The 19,228-nt window shown below is 45.4% G+C and overlaps 1 protein-coding gene across 1 annotated transcript in view; it reads right to left on the bottom strand.

Moving 5' to 3' along the window:
* Window positions 1-794: 794 nt before the first annotated feature.
* The window catches only part of LOC311123610 (guanine nucleotide exchange factor DBS-like), a gene marked incomplete at its 5' end in the record, with an annotated part of 46,052 nt that continues 27,618 nt past the window's right edge, over window positions 795-19,228 (bottom strand). The window contains 24 exons of the mRNA XM_084197843.1: window positions 795-2,802; window positions 3,013-3,238; window positions 3,368-3,477; window positions 4,200-4,280; window positions 5,702-5,776; window positions 6,241-6,333; window positions 6,597-6,697; window positions 6,818-6,890; window positions 7,017-7,188; window positions 7,488-7,709; window positions 7,857-8,075; window positions 8,178-8,340; window positions 8,568-8,683; window positions 8,869-8,935; window positions 9,143-9,287; window positions 9,708-9,867; window positions 10,141-10,332; window positions 10,562-10,753; window positions 11,747-11,866; window positions 12,030-12,144; window positions 13,610-13,734; window positions 13,980-14,129; window positions 14,314-14,430; window positions 14,548-14,667. Coding sequence (XP_084053969.1) covers window positions 2,723-2,802; window positions 3,013-3,238; window positions 3,368-3,477; window positions 4,200-4,280; window positions 5,702-5,776; window positions 6,241-6,333; window positions 6,597-6,697; window positions 6,818-6,890; window positions 7,017-7,188; window positions 7,488-7,709; window positions 7,857-8,075; window positions 8,178-8,340; window positions 8,568-8,683; window positions 8,869-8,935; window positions 9,143-9,287; window positions 9,708-9,867; window positions 10,141-10,332; window positions 10,562-10,753; window positions 11,747-11,866; window positions 12,030-12,144; window positions 13,610-13,734; window positions 13,980-14,129; window positions 14,314-14,430; window positions 14,548-14,667 — 3,234 coding nt within the window. The 3' untranslated portion in view covers window positions 795-2,722. The remainder of the gene's footprint in view (window positions 2,803-3,012; window positions 3,239-3,367; window positions 3,478-4,199; window positions 4,281-5,701; window positions 5,777-6,240; window positions 6,334-6,596; window positions 6,698-6,817; window positions 6,891-7,016; window positions 7,189-7,487; window positions 7,710-7,856; window positions 8,076-8,177; window positions 8,341-8,567; window positions 8,684-8,868; window positions 8,936-9,142; window positions 9,288-9,707; window positions 9,868-10,140; window positions 10,333-10,561; window positions 10,754-11,746; window positions 11,867-12,029; window positions 12,145-13,609; window positions 13,735-13,979; window positions 14,130-14,313; window positions 14,431-14,547; window positions 14,668-19,228) is intronic.

Raw genomic sequence — 19,228 nt, 5'->3', positions numbered from 1 at the left:
GAATTAAAATGTACGGAATAATTTAAGAAGGCAGTGCAGAATTCCATTTGGTCTGATTCGAGATGAGCCACAGTCCCGGGATACGCGGCTCGCACAGCACATTTATCTACCAGCCCATTGGTCCTTTCCCCTGTGACGTGGAGGGAATTTCATATCCGGATCACAGAAAAATTAAGATTTCATGGATAATAGCAGCCATGCTCTAGAAAAACATACTCGAATAGTGTTTTGATTATGGCTGTATATTTTTGTTGAGTAAAAATTATTTATAAATGGGAAAAAGTCAATTTGACCCTTGAACCGGTGAAGCAAGATGGCCCTACTGTAGGCCTATCAGTTAGAGACCACAAAACAGGTCTTCACCAAACCTCAGTGAACGCTGGAATTCACACCTTTAAGGCTGAGCAACTAGGGGTGACTCATAGTATATAATCTTTTCTAGTAATATATATACTCAATAAGATATTTCATAAAATATTTTTGGTAGAAGAAGCCTAACCGGAGTTGTGCGTGGTGTTTTCTATTCATATACTGTACTGTTTTTATGTTGTGTTATGCCAAAATCACAAAACGATTGACAATATTCTTAAACAATTTCAAATGTATAGATTTTCAAACATGCCTAGCCTGTGAGTTTGAAAAACGACAATAAAATAAAGACAGTGGCTGCAACGTTAAATGATTTCAAATAAACTAACGACCACGCAGTGAGTAATGATTGACTACTATAAAGGCCACATCACTTAATCATATCTGATGGTTTTATAATGAGAAAAACAAACACTCATTGGATTAAAGTAAAGAATGTTTCAGACTTTATTCAGTGGCTTTAATAATACACCTCAAAGATACATATTTACACATATACACAGATATGAATGCATATCATTAATTATATAACATCTGTATCAATACTTGTTACCATAGGAAAATAAAGAAAAAAATAATGCTGCAATGTGCTGCATAACGATGTGACACACAGTAACAACATTCTAATCTCACTGGGTGCAAATCGAAAATATATACAGTAGAACAACACGTTATAAAAACAGTTATAAACAGTTATAACTAAACGGTTATAACCAAAACAGTTAAAAACCTTTTATTGTGTGTGCTGAAATTTTAGACAACCATAATTCTGTGTTGATCTTTCAGCACGGGATGTATAGTTATATTCCATCTTCGGTTTTCAGTGTACAGACTGCATTCTCAAATGAGCGAAAGGATGATATTTGTATTAATATATTTCCTCTCAGGAGTTTTAAGAAACTACCATGAAAACATGCCCCACAAACCAATTAATAAAATATCTTTGATATACTTAGACCCACGAAAACATATCCATGGTCTTCATACACATCATACACATATTCAATGAAAAATACGAGGTATAGGATCATATCTGTACACATCTTTCTCAAATAAATTAACTTATACACATTGATTAACGCATAAAAATAATGCCTTTAAAGTTTATACGCTCTGGTACAGTACGCAGTTATTTCAACATCAATCGACCTGACATTAATCTTTTTACGGGAATCTCAATCTTCAGGGGATTTCTGTGTAGTGTATAGGATTTAACTTTGAGCCAAGAGAAAAATATTCAGAAGAACATCCTGACCACTGTTATTGTTGAAGTTTCTATGATATCTGACCGTCCTGTAATATCACCCCTGCCTAAAGGAACACCTGGTAGTTTAAATATCACCCTGCCTAAAGGAACACCTGGTAGTTTAAAGCCCAGCTCTCAGATCACTGGGAACAAAGCCAAGAGACAGCACAGGTGGAGGAAGGAGAAACAGGGAGGGAGAGGGACTGGAAATGTACTGGAGTGCCTCTGGACAAAGCCATAGATGTACAGAGTTGACCAAACTCAAAAAGTATTTAATGACAATAATATTCTAATTTGCATTCTTGCTAGAATGTGATTGTCTTGGTAATTTTACAGTTCAGTTTGTCTTGGGGGATCCAGTAGAAACATATTAAATATAAATCCATCATCTATTTTTAAAGTCACTCATGAGAGGACTGAGGACATAGTGAGAGGTTGACTGCCTGATACTGAGAGAAACATTACGACACAACCGGTTACCAGAGTCCACAGGAGAGAGACTGAGGCGTCTGTCTGTTGAAGTGTTGAGTTCAGTAGAGTAGCTCCTGGCTCCATATCACCTTGTTGGAGTGGGAGGTGCGATACCACACTAGGCTAACAAAGCCTGCCTGTGTGTGAGACTCAGGTCAGGTGAATGGAGCGGGTGTGTCCTTCCTTGTTCATCTCTATCAAACAGGTAGGGGAGAGGCCTGAACTTCCTGTTCTCAGTACGAGTCACCATACGATGATTCCCCAATGTGTGCTAGCCCTCAATCACTGTAAAAGGCTAGGACACTACCCCTCGTCCCTGAGAGTAGAGTATGTCCAGAGGAAAGCAGTCATTCATTACCTTCCCTTCACATTGACAGATAAGCAGCTATTAGACTGCTTTCTGCTACATTCCAGGCAGCCTCCACTTCAGTGTGAGAGTGAAGTATCTGTGGACTCTAATGAAAACCAACTTGTGCAAGCATTTCACTGTAAAGGCTACACCAGTTGTATTCAGCGCATGTGATAAATAACATTTGATTTGAACAGTAGTTGAGGGGAAAAGTGCACATGTCATTTGAACAGCCAACCACTGGGTGGCGCTGTAGCTGTGTCTCAGGGCTCAGAGTGGGTGGGACTTTAAGGCTTGATGTCAGAGAAACTTGTGTAGGTTTCACTGCAGCTGGAGGAGGTGCTGAGGTTGGCAGTTACACTGCCCTCTGTAACAACAAAACACAGACAAGTTCGTTTTCATTAGAGTCCACAGATAATTCTAAAACAAACTAAAATATAGACACACTCCTGTTAATTTTCAAAATAGGTATTTGGGTTGCAAGATACAGTTCTTTCTTACACAAACCGAGAGAGAGAGGCAATGAGAGACAGAAGAGAAAGAGGCACAGACAGACTGACAGACAGAGCCAGTGTACCTGAGCTGCAGAGGGACTGCGAGGACTTGGACTCTGTGATGAGGGTGAGAAGGTTGGCTACTGCTACCCAGCCATCTTTGTTGCTCCCCAGGTTTCTAACAAACCACTGTCCGTCATCTCCCTCTTTAATGAGCTGCACCATGTCTCCACTCTTCACTGACAGGTCCTGAGGCCCTCCTTTCTCCTTCTCATAGTCCGCCACCACCGTGAACCTGTCGCCGACAGCCTGGGGTCACAGGGTAAAGGGAAAAGTTAATATGTTTGTGTCCAGTGTGTCATGTTACCATGTATGTTGCTAGGGAATAACAAACCACTTTCATAACATGTTTTAGACATGTTGGCGACCATGACTCACCAGCTTCCTGCCTCCCTCATCCTCAGGGTCAGAGTTCATGGGGTCCTCGGCGCTGGAGTACCCATCAAGCTCTTCTGGCGCGTCCATGGAGAGAGAGGCCTTGTTCCAACCTACGGGGAGGAGGGAAAGAGAAGGAGAGTAGGAAAGAGAGAAGGGGGAGTAATATAATTCAGCAAACTCGATTGATATCTAGATTAAGATTTAGCAGTGGCACCAACAATTTCAAGACACATCCAAGATAGATTTCAATTTAGAGAATGTTATTATCATGGACTGTTTGATCCCAACATGGAGGATAGTTTGTCAAACTAGGGAAAGGGAGTGACACTCAAGAGGAAAGGAGGGGTGACACAATCGTACACAAGACAAGGTGATATGTACAGTGATAGGTGACGTGTGTGATGAGAACTTGATGCAAACACATCCATTGAGAGAGTACACTGCAAATCCTCAAACAGAACCACAAGAACCAGATTAGAACCCAAAGAATGTGATTAAATAACCAAGAAGAACAGACCTGGAGTCATAGCATCCAGTGAGACCTAGATCAGTGCATTGTGATCAGACAGAAACACAGACACACAGCAACCAACACCAGCCAAGACCAACACTGCAACACATGCTACTGAGAGAGAGACACAGTTTGCCTTACAGTAAACAAACATCACAAATCAGTATTTTCCGGTTGTGAATATCACACAGATATTCAATTGAAATCTCAGAGAGAAGATTTGTCTGCGATTGTGGAACAAGCTAGTGAAGAAGCAGAGCAAGGTCCAGGTCAACCACACAGTGAAGCAGCGTGTTCCTCCCAGGCATGTTGTCACTCTACCTCTCCTCTTGGCCTGTAAGAGACTAGAGGTGCTGAGCCACTTGGCCCTGCTCAGAGTGATGTGAGGAGTCTGACCAGGCTCTGAGGAGAAGAAGCAGCGGCAGTCAGCAGTCTTCTCCTACAACATCGTCCAGATGAATGCTGTGTCAAGTACACAGGTGTGTGGTTGACTCATCCATCAGTTTTACAAAGGCCTTTGAGGCCAACATGGCATGTCATTAATTTGTCACTTGTTTAAAACAAGAGAGTGTTGTACGTATCTTCTGTGTCAACGATCATCAAATTTAGAATGAACTCTTATATCTCCATTTTGTAGTCCCTCGTCAGTCCAGTGTCTTTAGCTAGACAGTCCCATGGCACTCAGCGGGCCCTGGTGGCTGAACGTCTTACATTTATCTACCACAATTCATTCCCTCCCGTTACTCAAATAATGATTGCATGATGGTCACACAGAGATACATTTTGGGAGGATGGGGAGTTGACATGGTGCTGAGATGACTACAGTGAGGGAGGGTCAGGATGGGGTGAATGACTATAGTGAGGGAGGGTCAGGATGGGTGGATGACTACAGTGAAGGAGGGTCAGGATGGGTGGATGACTACAGTGAGGGATAGTCAGGATGGGTGATGACTACAGTGAAGGAGGGTCAGGATGGGTGGATGACTACAGTGAGGGATAGTCAGGATTGGTGATGACTACAGTGAGGGAGAGTCAGGATGGGCGGATGACTACAGTGAGGGAGAGTCAGGATGGGCGGATGACTACAGTGAGGGAGAGTCAGGATGGGCGGATGACTACAGTGAGGGAGAGTCAGGATGGGCGGATGACTACAGTGAGGGAGGGTCAGGATGGGCGGATGACTACAGTGAGGGATGGTCAGGATAGGTGGATGACTACAGTGAGGGAGAGTCAGGATGGGCGGATGACTATAGTGAGGGATAGTCAGGATGGGCGGATGACTACAGTGAGGGAGAGTCAGGATGGGCGGATGACTACAGTGAGGGAGAGTCAGGATGGGCGGATGACTACAGTGAGGGAGAGTCAGGATGGGCGGATGACTACAGTGAGGGAGGGTCAGGATGGGCGGATGACTACAGTGAGGGATGGTCAGGATAGGTGGATGACTACAGTGAGGGAGAGTCAGGATGGGCGGATGACTATAGTGAGGGATAGTCAGGATGGGCGGATGACTACAGTGAGGGATGGTCAGGATGGGTGGATGACTACAGTGAGGGAGTGTCAGGATGGGTGGATGACTACAGTGAGGGAGAGTCAGGATGGGCGGATGACTACAGTGAGGGAGGGTCAGGATGGGCGGATGACTACAGTGAGGGAGTGTCAGGACGGGTGGATGACTACAGTGAGGGATGGTCAGGATGGGTGGATGACTACAGTGAGGGAGTGTCAGGATGGGTGGATGACTACAGTGAGGGAGTGTCAGGATGGGTGGATGACTGCACTACAGAGTCAAACACAGGTGTGACATGGGCTAGATAGAATACCTTTACACCCAAAGGGAGTTGGGTCACTCTTAATCTCGTGGCGTTTGGCTTTATGGTCAGGGCTAAGGGGGGATCCTGTCGGTCGAAGAAGAGAGACAGAAGAAGAAAGAAATGATAAAGGGAGCGATAGAAAAACAGAGGGAAGAACTTCCTGAAACTGACTAGAATAATTAGCTACCTACTAATCCTATTGGACACATGTAAATAATGAGGCTGGGGGATAGACCTGCTAAAACATACTCATTCTAATGTTTTATGTATTAACCACAAACTATACTGTAGTATACCTGGTCGAGAGAATACCATTGGTAATGTTAGACTTTTACCAGCAGGGTGCAGAAATTCTGCAAAGGAAAGCATGCCAAAATATCAGTCTTCAAAAGCCCTGATGCAGTCGACTACTGGAAAGGATTTGCCCTGTCTAAAATCATATTAGGGTTGGTTAAGAGAGCTTGGGGTTGACTTCGAAATGGACAACATATCTTTGCCATATATGATCGATGACAACATGGGGGATGCCTCCAGGACTCTAGTGTTACCTTTCTGACTCTTCAGATTGCTGAAGCCTTGAAGGGTAAAACGCTTTTTAGCCACTGATACCCTGTCAGTGGTGGGACTGGTGACTGTCCCCTCTATAACCATGGTAGAGAAAGAGGGACAGGAAGGAGAGAGAGTAAAGTGGTTTGAAGAGGACAAGAGAAAGAAAGCTCAGATTAAACTTAAAGGAGGAAGCAGGAAGCAGGAAGGAGGAAGCAGGAAAATATTCAAGGATGGCTTGGGTACCTAACCAGATGAGGGTGGTCACTAAAACTGCAACAGAAGTTCGTTTTCTTGTCATGAGCTTTTGACAGCAGTAAAAAACGTTTTCTTTACTCAACAAAATAGGGCAACTCACCTTTGTGTTTTGGGGAGGAGGGGGAGTTGGGGTCAGAGTTGACAGCATCTGTCTTCTTCTCGTCTCCCTTCTTCACACTCTTCTGACAGTTTCTAAATGGACTAAGAGGGAGAAACAAAGAGGTTAAAAAGAGAAGAACAAAGCCTTTTTAGCCACTGTATACCCTCTTGATTCCTTATCTCTAACTGGCTCTAGCCATGGTTCTCTCTGTAAAATCTGACCTGAGGCAGACAGATGGGCTGTTGCTGGTTGGACTGGGAGACATTGTGTCTGATGCCTTCTTTTGACTGGATTCTGGAACAAATCATCACAGTTACTAACAGAACACTGACACAACAACAGAGAATTTAGCATCCAGATGTGTATCAACTCTGGAATGTGTGGCCGTGTTTCTGTAATGCCTCAGATCCACTATCGTACCCCTGCAGGCTTTCAGCTGGCCAGTCAGAACCTTCCTGATCTCCTTCAACCAAGATGTTTTGATCTCAGGTGTCGCAGCTTGGACGATAAACACCTCCTCTCTGGAATTACACCAGATCTCAAACTTCTTGTTGTCACCCTTGGCGCTCTCCGTGATGCCCACCGCACTCATCTGTTTGAGAGAACCGAAGGATATTACACTTCTGTCAATCACTGTTGAACTCATAACATACTATAGATCAAAGTAAAAATATAAGGAGAGCCAGACAGACAGACAGACAGACAGACAGACAGACAGACAGCCAGACAGACAGCCAGACAGACAGACCGCTAGCCAGACAGACAGACCGCCAGACAGACTGCCAGAAAGCCAGTCAGGACATTGAGGAAGTGTTTGAAGTTGTACGAGGGGGCTTTTTCGTAACCCTCCCCCAGACAGTGAGCCAGCCAGCCAGACACAAACAGACTCACGTTGAGGGAGTGTTTGAAGCTGTAGGACGGGGCTTTCTCGTAACCCTCCCCGTTCTCCTCCCGTCTCTTACAGAAGAGCAAGGCTTTTTCATGCAGGAACAGGTGTCTCTGCATGGGCTTGAAGCGGGCCAGGTCCTTGACCTTGGCGTGACCTTTCTTGTGTTCCGTCCACACGCTGAATGACCCCTGCATCAATAGCCTGCCCAGCTCCGTCAGGCTACCCTGGGGATCAATAAATGAACACAATCAATCAAAAGTAAGAAAGATAACTGAGCATTGTCTGTGGTACAGAAGATGTTACACTGTTGGGTAACTTTTTCCTCTCCACCCTAAAGCATGAGGAGGATAGCGGTATCGTGGTTAGCTGACCTCATATCCTGTGATGGCGATGAGGTGCATGGAGTCGTTGACGGCCTTCAGGATCCCCAGGATGGAGGACAGCGCCTCCTGTAGGTCCTCTGACCCCTCACAGCCCTTACTGTACTTCAGTAGCTCCTTCAGTATCAGCTGGTACTTGGTTATCCTCTGGACTGGCTTGAGGAGGTACGAGTCCAACCCCAGTTTGTGTTCCAACTTTCTCTGGCACTCCTTCGTAAAAACAAACAATCACACATCAATAAAAAAAAAGACCTTTTTACAAGCTTACTGTATACTGAGCTTGAGGACCCTGAAAGAAAGGTGAAAGGTCACCTGGAAGAAGGTGCAGTCGGAGCACTGTCTCCACAAGCTCTCAGAGCGAGGTTTGTTCTGACAGTACTTCTCATAGATCTGCAGGTCGCCCATCCTCTCCAGGAAGCAGCGTCCCACCAGCTCAGGGACGTCTGTGTAGGTCTCCAGCTCCCTGAGGAACGTCCTGATGAGAGACACAGACAGACAACGGGACACAGGTTAGTACTACCGAGGTTGGGAAGCAGTGGGGGGCTTGAGGTAATGTTAACCAAATGTAATATTGTTGAAATTGGTCCCTATAAATCGATATGGTTGAATTAATGTGCATCTTCGGTAACAACTGTTCACAATGACAGGACATTGTTAAGTAAACATTATGTAACATGAGTGTTGCAGTGGAGTGAAAGTCACCTCTTGTGGAACTGGTAGATCTCTGGCATGTTGCCAAACAGGACATCCTTCCTGTTGAGCAGCGCACTGGGGAGGAGATGGGCCATGGCTGGGTTGTCCATCTCTGCAGCATAACCCTGGAATAACAACACACATTAAAATGTTAACACAGGACAATCTGAAAATGCACATCTATGATAAGTCAATTTTCAACAAAAACATATACAAAAAATAATAATGATATATATTTATTTATTTTTTACTACATTTAGGACAGTAGGTGAAGTAGTGGCGACCTCTAGTGGTCAGAAGTGACAATCACCTGCAGTACACAGAGTAGCTCCTCCACATACGCCCTCTCAGTCTCCAACAGCTCGTTCATTACATGTCTGTAGGAACAAAACAACAACATTCTATTTAACACCAACATAGTATTATCATTTTGATGAACTATACCAAGTATGAAATATCTAACTCTCTTTCTAACCATCTCTTTCCAATTGTGTTTCTCAAAAGGATTCCTTTCATCGATATATTTTAAGGCATTAATTTCAGGCTATATTATGACGTCATTGACCTTTGACCCCTGACCCTACCGTCGGAGCACAGCCAGGTTCTCCTCCTCCTCAGACAGAGAGCTGTGTCTGCTGCCGCAGTTCTGCACCTGGACCTCCACTATTCTGCAGTTTTCTACGTTCAAGATGTTGTCCTCGGCATTCTTCTTCTCTTGACTCCTGTGAGCTACAAGAAATAGAAGGACGGAAAGATGGAATATGAACTACTCATCTGAACTTCAAACAACCAACAAAAGTCATTTCAATCAATCAATAATATATTTTTAGGGTATGAGGTATTGTTTAAGAAGGCACAATTGCAGTTCTTATATGCCACTAGATGGTAATGAATGGATCAGGAACGGGAGAGGCTATAGAGACACTGCTGACCTGCAAAACGACTAACCAAAATCTGACCCTTACCTTACCTTACCTTACCCAAACCCTTAACCTAACCTAATTTTAACCTATTCTGAAATAAAATATTGGTTTGCAAGTTAGAAGTGTCTGTATGGCCTTTTCCATAAGAACCAGAGAGACAGGGAGGGACAGGCAGAGAAAGATGGTGACGACCAGTGTGACACGTGGAGCAGAGCGCAGTACTCACCAGGGGAGGACATGGGGGACTTGATGATGGCTTCAGGCCTGGGAGCCACTGGCTGGACGGGCCGTGTCTGTTTGGCTGCCAGCTTCTTCAGACTGACCCTCCTCTTCTCAAACATCTCCTGCATGGACACCTGCTTCTGGAACACTTTCTCTACCTGCTCCTGTTAACACACCCAGAGGGGAGGGAGGGTTAGACGCTGACGTTTTGAGGGTGTATCTCAATAGTCAAAAACGTCTTCCTCTCCTCGTCTCTATTCAATCGTTTGATTATACTTGGGGCCTGGAGTTTTCCCTGACCACATGGAGAGAGGAGGAAAAACCTGGAAAAAGATCTAGACCTCCTGGTCAGGTCTCGTGTTCAAAACAAGTGGCCCCACAAATTCAATGTTTTCTCATGTAATAAATATCTGGTGCCTCCAGCTGTCGCCACTTACCCTGAGCTCTGGGTTGAGGATGGAGTCGTAGTCCCTCCTGATGGCGTCGAGGTCGGTGATCTGGTGTTGGGCGGCCGTGTCCAGGTACTTCTCCAGCTCCTGCAACGCCACCTCCGCCCCGTCCTGAGACTGACACCTATCTACCGGCTGAGAGGCAAGGAGGTAGATCCCCTCCTCACACCACCTCGATGCCTGGGGAGAGAGGGGTACATTATACCACAGGCCAGAGGGAGAATTAATCCTTGACTGGCTGAAATCAAAACCTAGCTCTTATACCTTGACACTTGTCATACATCTGAAAGATTCCATCAGCTCTCACCTACTAGAGGGCTACATTGACCAATCACCATATTACTAATCCCCATCTAAACCAGGGTTTGTCAGTGTTTCCAGGACCATACTTTTCCCCTCCAGCCCTCACCTTCTCCAGACAGTGGTGCAGCTCCATGGCCCTGAGGAGGAGGACCTTCTTGGTCTTGAGGAAGGAGGTGACCTCATCACACACGGCCCTCAGCTCACTGCACTTAGGCAGGATGGAGTCCTCAGCGTAGTGAGCACTGTCTATCAGCCCATCTCCCTCAGCGGCCAGGGACAGGGCCCGGTCCAACACATCCTGGAGAGAGAGAGAGACACAGGCAGGTGAGAACACACACAATTATTACAGAGTAAAAAAAAGAAATATGAACAAAGCAGTCATAATGGAAAGCCATTACATCCATGTGACCTTCCTAGCTGCCTCTGCAATAAGGACCTATGCATAACAGCCAACTAAGCATTTTACACAACGTATACAGTCTGTCAAAGATTTCACTGTGGATGTTCTGGACCTTATTGCAGGGATTCTGGATTCAGTTCATGTCCATATATATGATGTGAATGTAGAACGAGGGAGCAGGCTGTTTCTGTGGTGCAGAACCAGAACCAGCTATAACATCACTCTACCACCACTACAGCCAGCTACAGCACCTCCCCCACACAACCCTCTCCTCCTCCTCCTACCCTCTTCCCGCTCTCTTCCCTCCCTCCCTCCCTCCCTCCGCACTGTAGCTCTGCAACGGTCTGGACCATCGAGGGCGACAAGCTCTCTTTCTATACACACACACACACACGTGCACCAACCGACACACACACACACTCCCTCCCTCCATCTCTCCCTCCCTCGACATACACAATCTGTCTCACCCTCCCTCCTTATATAAATCCCCTTGAATGAAGGGGAGCAGCACAGGACATTACATCGCCTGTTATCACTGACAATAATATGATGTCCTTTCTCAAAGACAATAACAGCAGCACATCCAGCAGGTGTTGTATATGTTTAGATCCAGTCACATCCTAGGCAACATGCTATGTTTTCTAGTCACATAGGGACTACTACAGTGATGTATGTGTGAACCAACCAATAGAGGTATGGCCCGCTGCACGTGAGTCTCATCTGCAAAGTCAATACTGTCATTGAGATGAATGGGGTCTATAATGTACTGGAGTACAACTAGAGGGGAAACGGGATACGACCCTTGTCAGCTGGTGTAATCTTGTCATTCAAGCTATGGGGAGGATGATGTGTGCTATTGGGAAGAAGTGTGTGTGTGTGTGTGTGTCTTACGCAGGCTTTCTCCTCCTGGCTGTTGAGTTCTCGTAGGATGTGTTCTGCATGGGCGGGACTGATGCCAACCTCAGAGAGCCGCGCTACCCTCTCTGATACCACATCCAGCTGGGCACGCACCTGAACACACACACAAACACAGAGGGACAGGTAGAGTCAGAAGACACACACACTCACATACTACACACACACACAGACAGACAGAGACACGCACACACTACAAATTGACAAACAGTGACTGGGACTACATCTCCCATGATGCTCGTGTCGCTGTTCCCCTCACCTCACGGAAGTAGTGTTCAAAATGGCGGAGCTGCAGACACTGTTCCAGCTTGGTCTGGTGTCTCTCCCAGAAATCATCAAACGCTGTCTCTGTCTCATCCAGCTGGCCCAGCAGTCTACACACGGATGGAGGAAGAACGATAGATGAATGAAGGGATGGAGAGAGACAGAGAGAGAGATGGATGGATGGAGGGAGGGAGGGAGGGAGGGAGGGAGGGAGGGAGGGAGGGAGGGAGGGAGGGAGGGAGGGAGGGAGGGAGGGAAAAATGGAAAGGGAATGAAAGATAGAGGAGAACCTGAGTCAAAGAAAAATGCTAATAATCGTATTTCAGCTTGGATCTCAAAGTATCACTCAGTGAAACCAGTGGAGATCAGAAGTAGCTATTCATTGAAATCTAAACAAGTTCAGTCCTGTGTTTAATCAAATCCCTTACATAACCAACTCCTCCACTTTACAGCATAACCAACTCCTCCACTTTACAGCATAACCAACTCCTCCACTTTACAGCATAACCAACTCCTCCACTTTACAGTATAACCAACTCCTCCACTTTACAGTATAACCAACTCCTCCACTTTACAGCATAACCACCTCCTCCACTTTACAGCATAACCACCTCCTCCACTTTACAGCATAACCAACTCCTCCACTTTACAGTATAACCAACTCCTCCACTTTACAGCATAACCAACTCCTCCACTTTACAGTATAACCAACTCCTCCACTTTACAGCATAACCAACTCCTCCACTTTACAGTATAACCAACTCCTCCACTTTACAGCATAACCAACTCCTCCACTTTACAGCATAACCAACTCCTCCGCTTTACAGTATAACCAACTCCTCCACTTTACAGCATAACCAACTCCTCCACTTTACAGTATAACCAACTCCTCCACTTTACAGCATAACCAACTCCTCCACTTTACAGTATAACCAACTTAATGTTTTGGGATATGAAACACTCTGCAGTTTCCTTTCCTTTGGGCTTGTTCTCCCAATTCTGCTCTGCAGCTGTGAGTGCTGCCACTATGCATCCTGTCCCTGTCACCGTATTCCCAAAATACACCACGGGGGCAGATTTCACTGCAGCGCGGCGCGGCAGAACACTGCCTAGAAGGATCAGGGTCATGGTGGGAGATTTCTAGAGTAGAGTTCTAGGTAACTTCTATCAATACACACCACCATTGTTACTAGACAACATGAATCTTGACTGTTCTATAACCAGTTGGACCTCAGGATATCTGTCATGTATCTGTCTTCTTTCCTGTCTCTGTGGTTCCTACTGTACCCTGTCCCTTTCTCAACCTATTTCGTTAGCATTAAAGGGACAGTTCAAACTAAAATTGATATGGCGCCAAACTTTCCCATTCATTTAGGATTGAGGCATACATACAGATTTAGTATGATCTAAACATTTACATTTTAGTCATTTAGCAGACGCTCTTATCCAGAGCGACTTACAGTTAGTGAGTGCATACATTTTTAAAATTAATTTTTTAAACAACAACAACTTTAGACCACTTCTGAGGTATGAGAGTACCTCTAAGCCTGACCCTTGACCCCTGTCCCCTCTGACCTCTGCACGGTGGCCAGGTTCTCCAGCTCGTCCTGGTTCATTGTATAGTCGGTTTCTCTCTGCAGGGGCTCGTTGATGCTCTCCAGGAGTCGGCCCCCCTGGCCCAGGGCCACACACAGGTCCTCCTGGGAGAGAGACATGGATACATCACAGTTAGAGGGATCTACCATTGGACAGGACAGAGTATACGCTCAGCTACAGACAAAGTCTGTTCTTCAGTATATCTTTCCCCTGAGAAACACTACCATTAGCAAATTAATGTTTAATCGTGCCTTGAATTTCAAATGAATTGACCTCAACACTTCCACTTAAAACATGGAGTTGTTGGTATAGTCTGTATATTAATGACTTGGTCTCTCCATGCCCTTACCTTCATCTGTCCCTTCTTCTCGGTGTGTGTGGCCAGCAGGTTGGAGGTGGCCTGGGCGTCGTTGGGTAGCTCGGTCTCAGCTAGCTCCGTCCCAAACGACTGCAGGGTCTGAGCCGTGGTCTTCACCATCAGAGCAAAGGCCTCGATAGCCTGAGGACCGGACAAACACAACCCACCTGTGTCATCACAGGTTATAAACACACACATCCTATTGAGTGAGATGGGGCAGACTAACGGAAAGAGTTCAGGTCAGTGTGCAGATATCAAGTTAGGATTGGGCACTATGTAGTTAGTCAGGGGTCTGGTGGGAAGGGTATGGTAGTAGGGTACTCACGGTGCGGTGTGAGATCCAGGTATCATGGCAGTAATCCTGGGTTCCTCCCAGCTCCTGGGGCAGCTGAGTCCGGTCGATGTAGGCATGGAGCTCCGTCACAGAGCTCAGCATCACCACCTGAGACACAGGGAGGAGAGTCAACACACAGTACACACGTTAGCCTACATATGAGACGCATACAAACGTCCACTAACATCCTTACATCAGACAAGCACATGCATATAAAAAACATACCGGCACCTTCATCTTGAACTCATCCCTGTTGAACTTGAAGAAGATGTCGGAGAGCGTCCGCTGGAATAAGGTGGAGGGCCGCAAGACCAGAACCAGCTGTAAATTCCCTGGGAATGAGCCCTGTGGAACACACACATTAAATACTTTGTTTTTGTTGGTGGATAACCTGTCAGAAGTCTTATGGATTTCATTGATACAAATTAAATGAACACACTTACACATGCCTTTCAGGAAAGAGTGGTAAATCAGTGTAGTGATTTGTCTTGATTAGCAACTCCAGTGTATATTTGGCCTTGTGTTTTAGGTTATTGTCCTGCTGAAATTTGAATTTGTCTCCCAGTGTCTGATGGAAAGCAGACTGAACCAGGCTTTCCTCTAGGATTTTGCCTGTGCTTAGCGCTGTTCCCTTTCTTTTTATCCTAAAAAACTCCCTAGTCCTTGCCGATGACAAGCATACAAATAACATGATGCAGCCACCACCATAATTGAAAATATGGAGAGTGGTACTCAGTGATGTGTTGGATTTCCCCCAAACATAACGCTTTGTATTCAGGACATAAAGTTAATTTCTTTGCCACATTTTTTGCAGTTTTACTTTAGTGCCTTATTGCAAACAGGATGCATGTTTTGGAATATGTTTTATTCTGTACAGGCTTCCTTCTTTCACTCTGTCAATTAGGTTAGTATTGTGGAGTAACTAAAATGTTGTTGATCCATCCTCAGTTTCTCCGATCACAGCCATTCAACTCTAACTGTTTTAAAGTCACCATTGGATTCATGGTGAAATCCCTGAGTGGTTCCTTCCTCTCCAGCAACTGAGTTAGGAAGGACACCTGTATCTTTGTAGTGACTGGGTGTATTGATACACCATCCAAAGTGTAATTAATAACTTCACCATGCTCAAAGGGATATTCAATGTCTGCTTTCTTATTTTTACCCATCTACCAATAGGTGGCCTTCTTTGAAAGGCATTGGAAAACCATTTTAAATTCAGGCTGTAACACAACAAAATGTGGAAAAAGTCAAGAAGTGTGAATACTTTCGGAAGGCACTGTAAGCCTGATTGTTAGTAGCTTGTTGTAACAGGAGTTGTGAATTACTCTGCTCTACAGGGGGGTCTTTAATCGATACTACAAGACTATAATATAATAATATGCCATTTAGCAGATGCTTTTATCCAAAGCGACTTACAGTCATGCGTGCATACATTATTATTATTTTTGTGTATGGGTGGTCCCGGGGATCGAACCCACTACCTTGGCGTTACAAGCGCCGTGCTCTACCAGCTGAGCTACAGAGGACCACAGAGGACTAGCTACAGTAGGACAATCTTCCTCAGCCTAGGGCACACAACAACAACAACACAACCCACCGTAGAACCTACATACCCACAGAGTTATGTAGCATCACCACACTCCACTGCTGCAGGCTACAGCTGACATATATAGTAGGCTGAGTGAGCTTCAACCAACATCACTGGTGGTGCAGCCAAAAATATCTCGTGCATGTTATAAAAGAGGTGCATCTCTCTCGTTTTAGAATAGGTACTTTTATTGAATGCTTTGGGTTGAAAATACAGAGAAGAGATTTCGCCAGAAAACCCTGAAACCACACAGCAACTGACATAGCCTGAATATAGCCTATTGTCTGAGTCAGAGCCATATACAGCACATGTACTGTACATACAGTTATATACACACTCCCCTACGTATTTATTTGGGCAGTGAAGCTAAAAATGCATTTGCAGTTTATTTTGGTTGTGTTTATAGGCATAAAATCATATCCCCCCCCCAAAATGCTAACCTTCCCTGTTATTGGTAATGGTGAGAGGTAAGCATGTTTTGGGGGCATGATCTCATTAATGTAGAAGTGTTCAGAAACATATTCTATTCTTATTTACAGTAAAAGTGACAATATATTATTTACCATTAATTTCTATTGGGCACAACATAATCTGAAACACAACCAAAACAAACTGCAAATGCATCCAACAAGTTTATTGAGCCACAAGCTTGATGTAGTCATTGCGTGCTAGGAATATGGGACCAAATACAACATTTTTGACTCAATCCAAATACTTATGACACCTTCAAATTGTGGGACTTCGATACATAGTGCTTTAGGCTGTAACACAACAAAATGTTGAATAAGTCAAGGGGTATAAATACTTTCTGAAGGCACTGTATGAAAATACCCTCAAATAAAAGGTGACATTGTGTACAGTCGCCTCATATCAAACATTTGATCTCAAATCCAAAAGGCTGGACTACAGAGACAAATTAAACGTTTTAGCTTTACTGTTCAAGTAAATACATAGAGGAGTGTAGGTTTGTAACCACAGTACAATTTTTCTGCAAATCACAATTCCAATTTGCAGCATAAGGTTCTATTTCAGCAGTATGATGCCATCTCATATTGCCAAACGGCTGTTCCCAGAGAATAGCCCACTACATCCACACACAGCTTCTTACCAACCCTGCATGACCACGTTGTCATGGAAACTGCCATCCTTGGGAGAAAGAGATGAGATTACACACACTGACGGTTTCCATGTCTGTCACACGGCCAGTGTATTTTTACATTAATTAAATGCATCTAGTAAATGAAGGACTGCTCACAGAATGTGTCAATGACCAGGTTTCGAACCTGGATCTCAAGACCGCTTTAGCCCACTGAGCTAAAGACCTAGGCATTCGCTCGGGGAGCTAACACGTGTCTTCAGGTGTCAGGCAAGGTCACTCAAATCTGAGTGTATTACTGAACTACCACTGCTACATCAATGAAGAGATCCTGATAGAGATCCCTCATCTTCATTACACATCTCTCTCTCTCCCCCGCTCTAGTGTGCTTTACCCATCCAATTCATTATTTATCTCCTAATCAATAATCCAGCGCATGGTCACACTGTTCTATCCTGCATGTTGGGCTCCCGAGTGGTGCAGCGGTCTAAGGCACTGCATCTCAGTGCTTGAGGCGTCACTACAGACCCCCTGGTTTGATTCCAGGCTGTATCACAACCGGCGGTGATTGGGAGCCCCATAGGGAAGCGCACAATTGGCCCAGCCTCGTCCGGGTTTGGCCGGTGTAGGCCGTCATTGTAAATAAGAATTTGTTCTTAACTTACTTGCCTAGTTAAATAAAGGTTAAATAAAAATGTGACGTGACACTAACAAACTACTTGATAGAGTGGGACTGGGTCTGTTTGGTACTGGGTCTGTATGGGACTAGGTCTGTTTGGTACTGGGTCTGTTTGGGACTAGGTCTGTATGGGACTGGGTCTGTATGGGACTGGGTCTGTATGGGACTGGGTCTGTATGGGACTGGGTCTGTTTGGGACTGGGTCTATTTAGGACTGGGTCTGTTTGGGACTGGATCTGTATGGGACTGGATCTATTTAGGACTGGATCTGAATGGGACTGGGTCTATTTAGGACTGGATCTGTATGGGACTGGGTCTGTTTGGGACTGGGTCTATTTAGGACTGGATCTGTATGGGACTGGGTCTATTTAGGACTGGATCTGTATGGGACTGGGTCTATTTAGGACTGGATCTGTATGGGACTGGATCTGTATGGGACTGGGTCTGTTTGGGACTGGGTCTGTATGGGACTGGGTCTGTTTGGGACTGGGTCTGTTTGGGACTGGGTCTGTTTGGGACTGGGTCTGTTTGGGACTGGAGCAAGCCTGCTGTGATTAGATCTTGATTGTTATTAGGCTCCTCCTCTCTGTAGATCTTTGGATTTGAACCCTATTTGCACAGTAAATGGCCCTTGTCTGTCACAGTAACCCATCAATATTTTTGGAGAGCTTGGAGTTTGCTGACACTAAAATCATAAAAGCACTTTAACAGCGGGCGGGCGGACATTAAAAACCATTTAATGACAACATGGAAGGAGGTTCTTAACCTTCAACTGTGATTTCCATAACAATACCATTCCATTTAGTCTGACTCTGGTATATCCAATGAAAGCTCACGTTAACCCCAGCTACACAGCATATCATATATGAAGTAATAATGGAACACATATTAGAATAACGATTTTCACTGGGGTCTCAGTCGGGGGGGGGGACTCACCCCATCCACCGCTGATGTGTAGCAGCACCCACTTGGGTGATAGGTGGCGGCCATGTTGCAACAGAACACTCAAACCACACATCGGCTAGCTATTACGGTGGAACGACTTTTTGGGTAATTTTTTCTGAACACGTTTTTCGATCTACAACGTCATTCTGTAGGGAGTACCATATAGACAGAACATTGATCAGGATAATCTTGACAAATGTCAGCTACAGAGGAAGATACATGACCTCCATCCTATGGCATTACAAGCACATTCACTAGACATGCCATAAACACACACACACACACACACACACACACACAGCCCCTCTACCTCCCCCCTGCCTCCCCCCACCTCCCCCCACCTCCTCTCCATAGCCCAGCCCCTCTACCTCCCCCCTGCCTCTCTCCTCCTCCTCTCCATAGCCCAGCCCCTCTACCTCCCCCCTGCCTCCCCCACCTCCTCCTCTTCTCCATAGCCCAGCCCCTCTACTTCCCCCCTGCCTCCCCCCACCTCCTCTTCCCCGGAGCCCAGCCCCTCTACCTCCCCCCTGCCTCCCCCTCCTCCTCTCCATAGCCCAGCCCCTCTACCTCCCCCCTGCCTCCCACCACCTCCTCCTCC

Source organism: Coregonus lavaretus (assembly GCF_964263955.1).
Source record: "Coregonus lavaretus genome assembly, contig: HAP1_SCAFFOLD_638, whole genome shotgun sequence".
Classification (NCBI taxonomy): Eukaryota; Metazoa; Chordata; class Actinopteri; order Salmoniformes; family Salmonidae; genus Coregonus; species Coregonus lavaretus.
The sequence above is the reverse complement of the archived record's forward strand: the minus strand, read 5'-3'. Positions and strand labels throughout refer to the sequence as shown.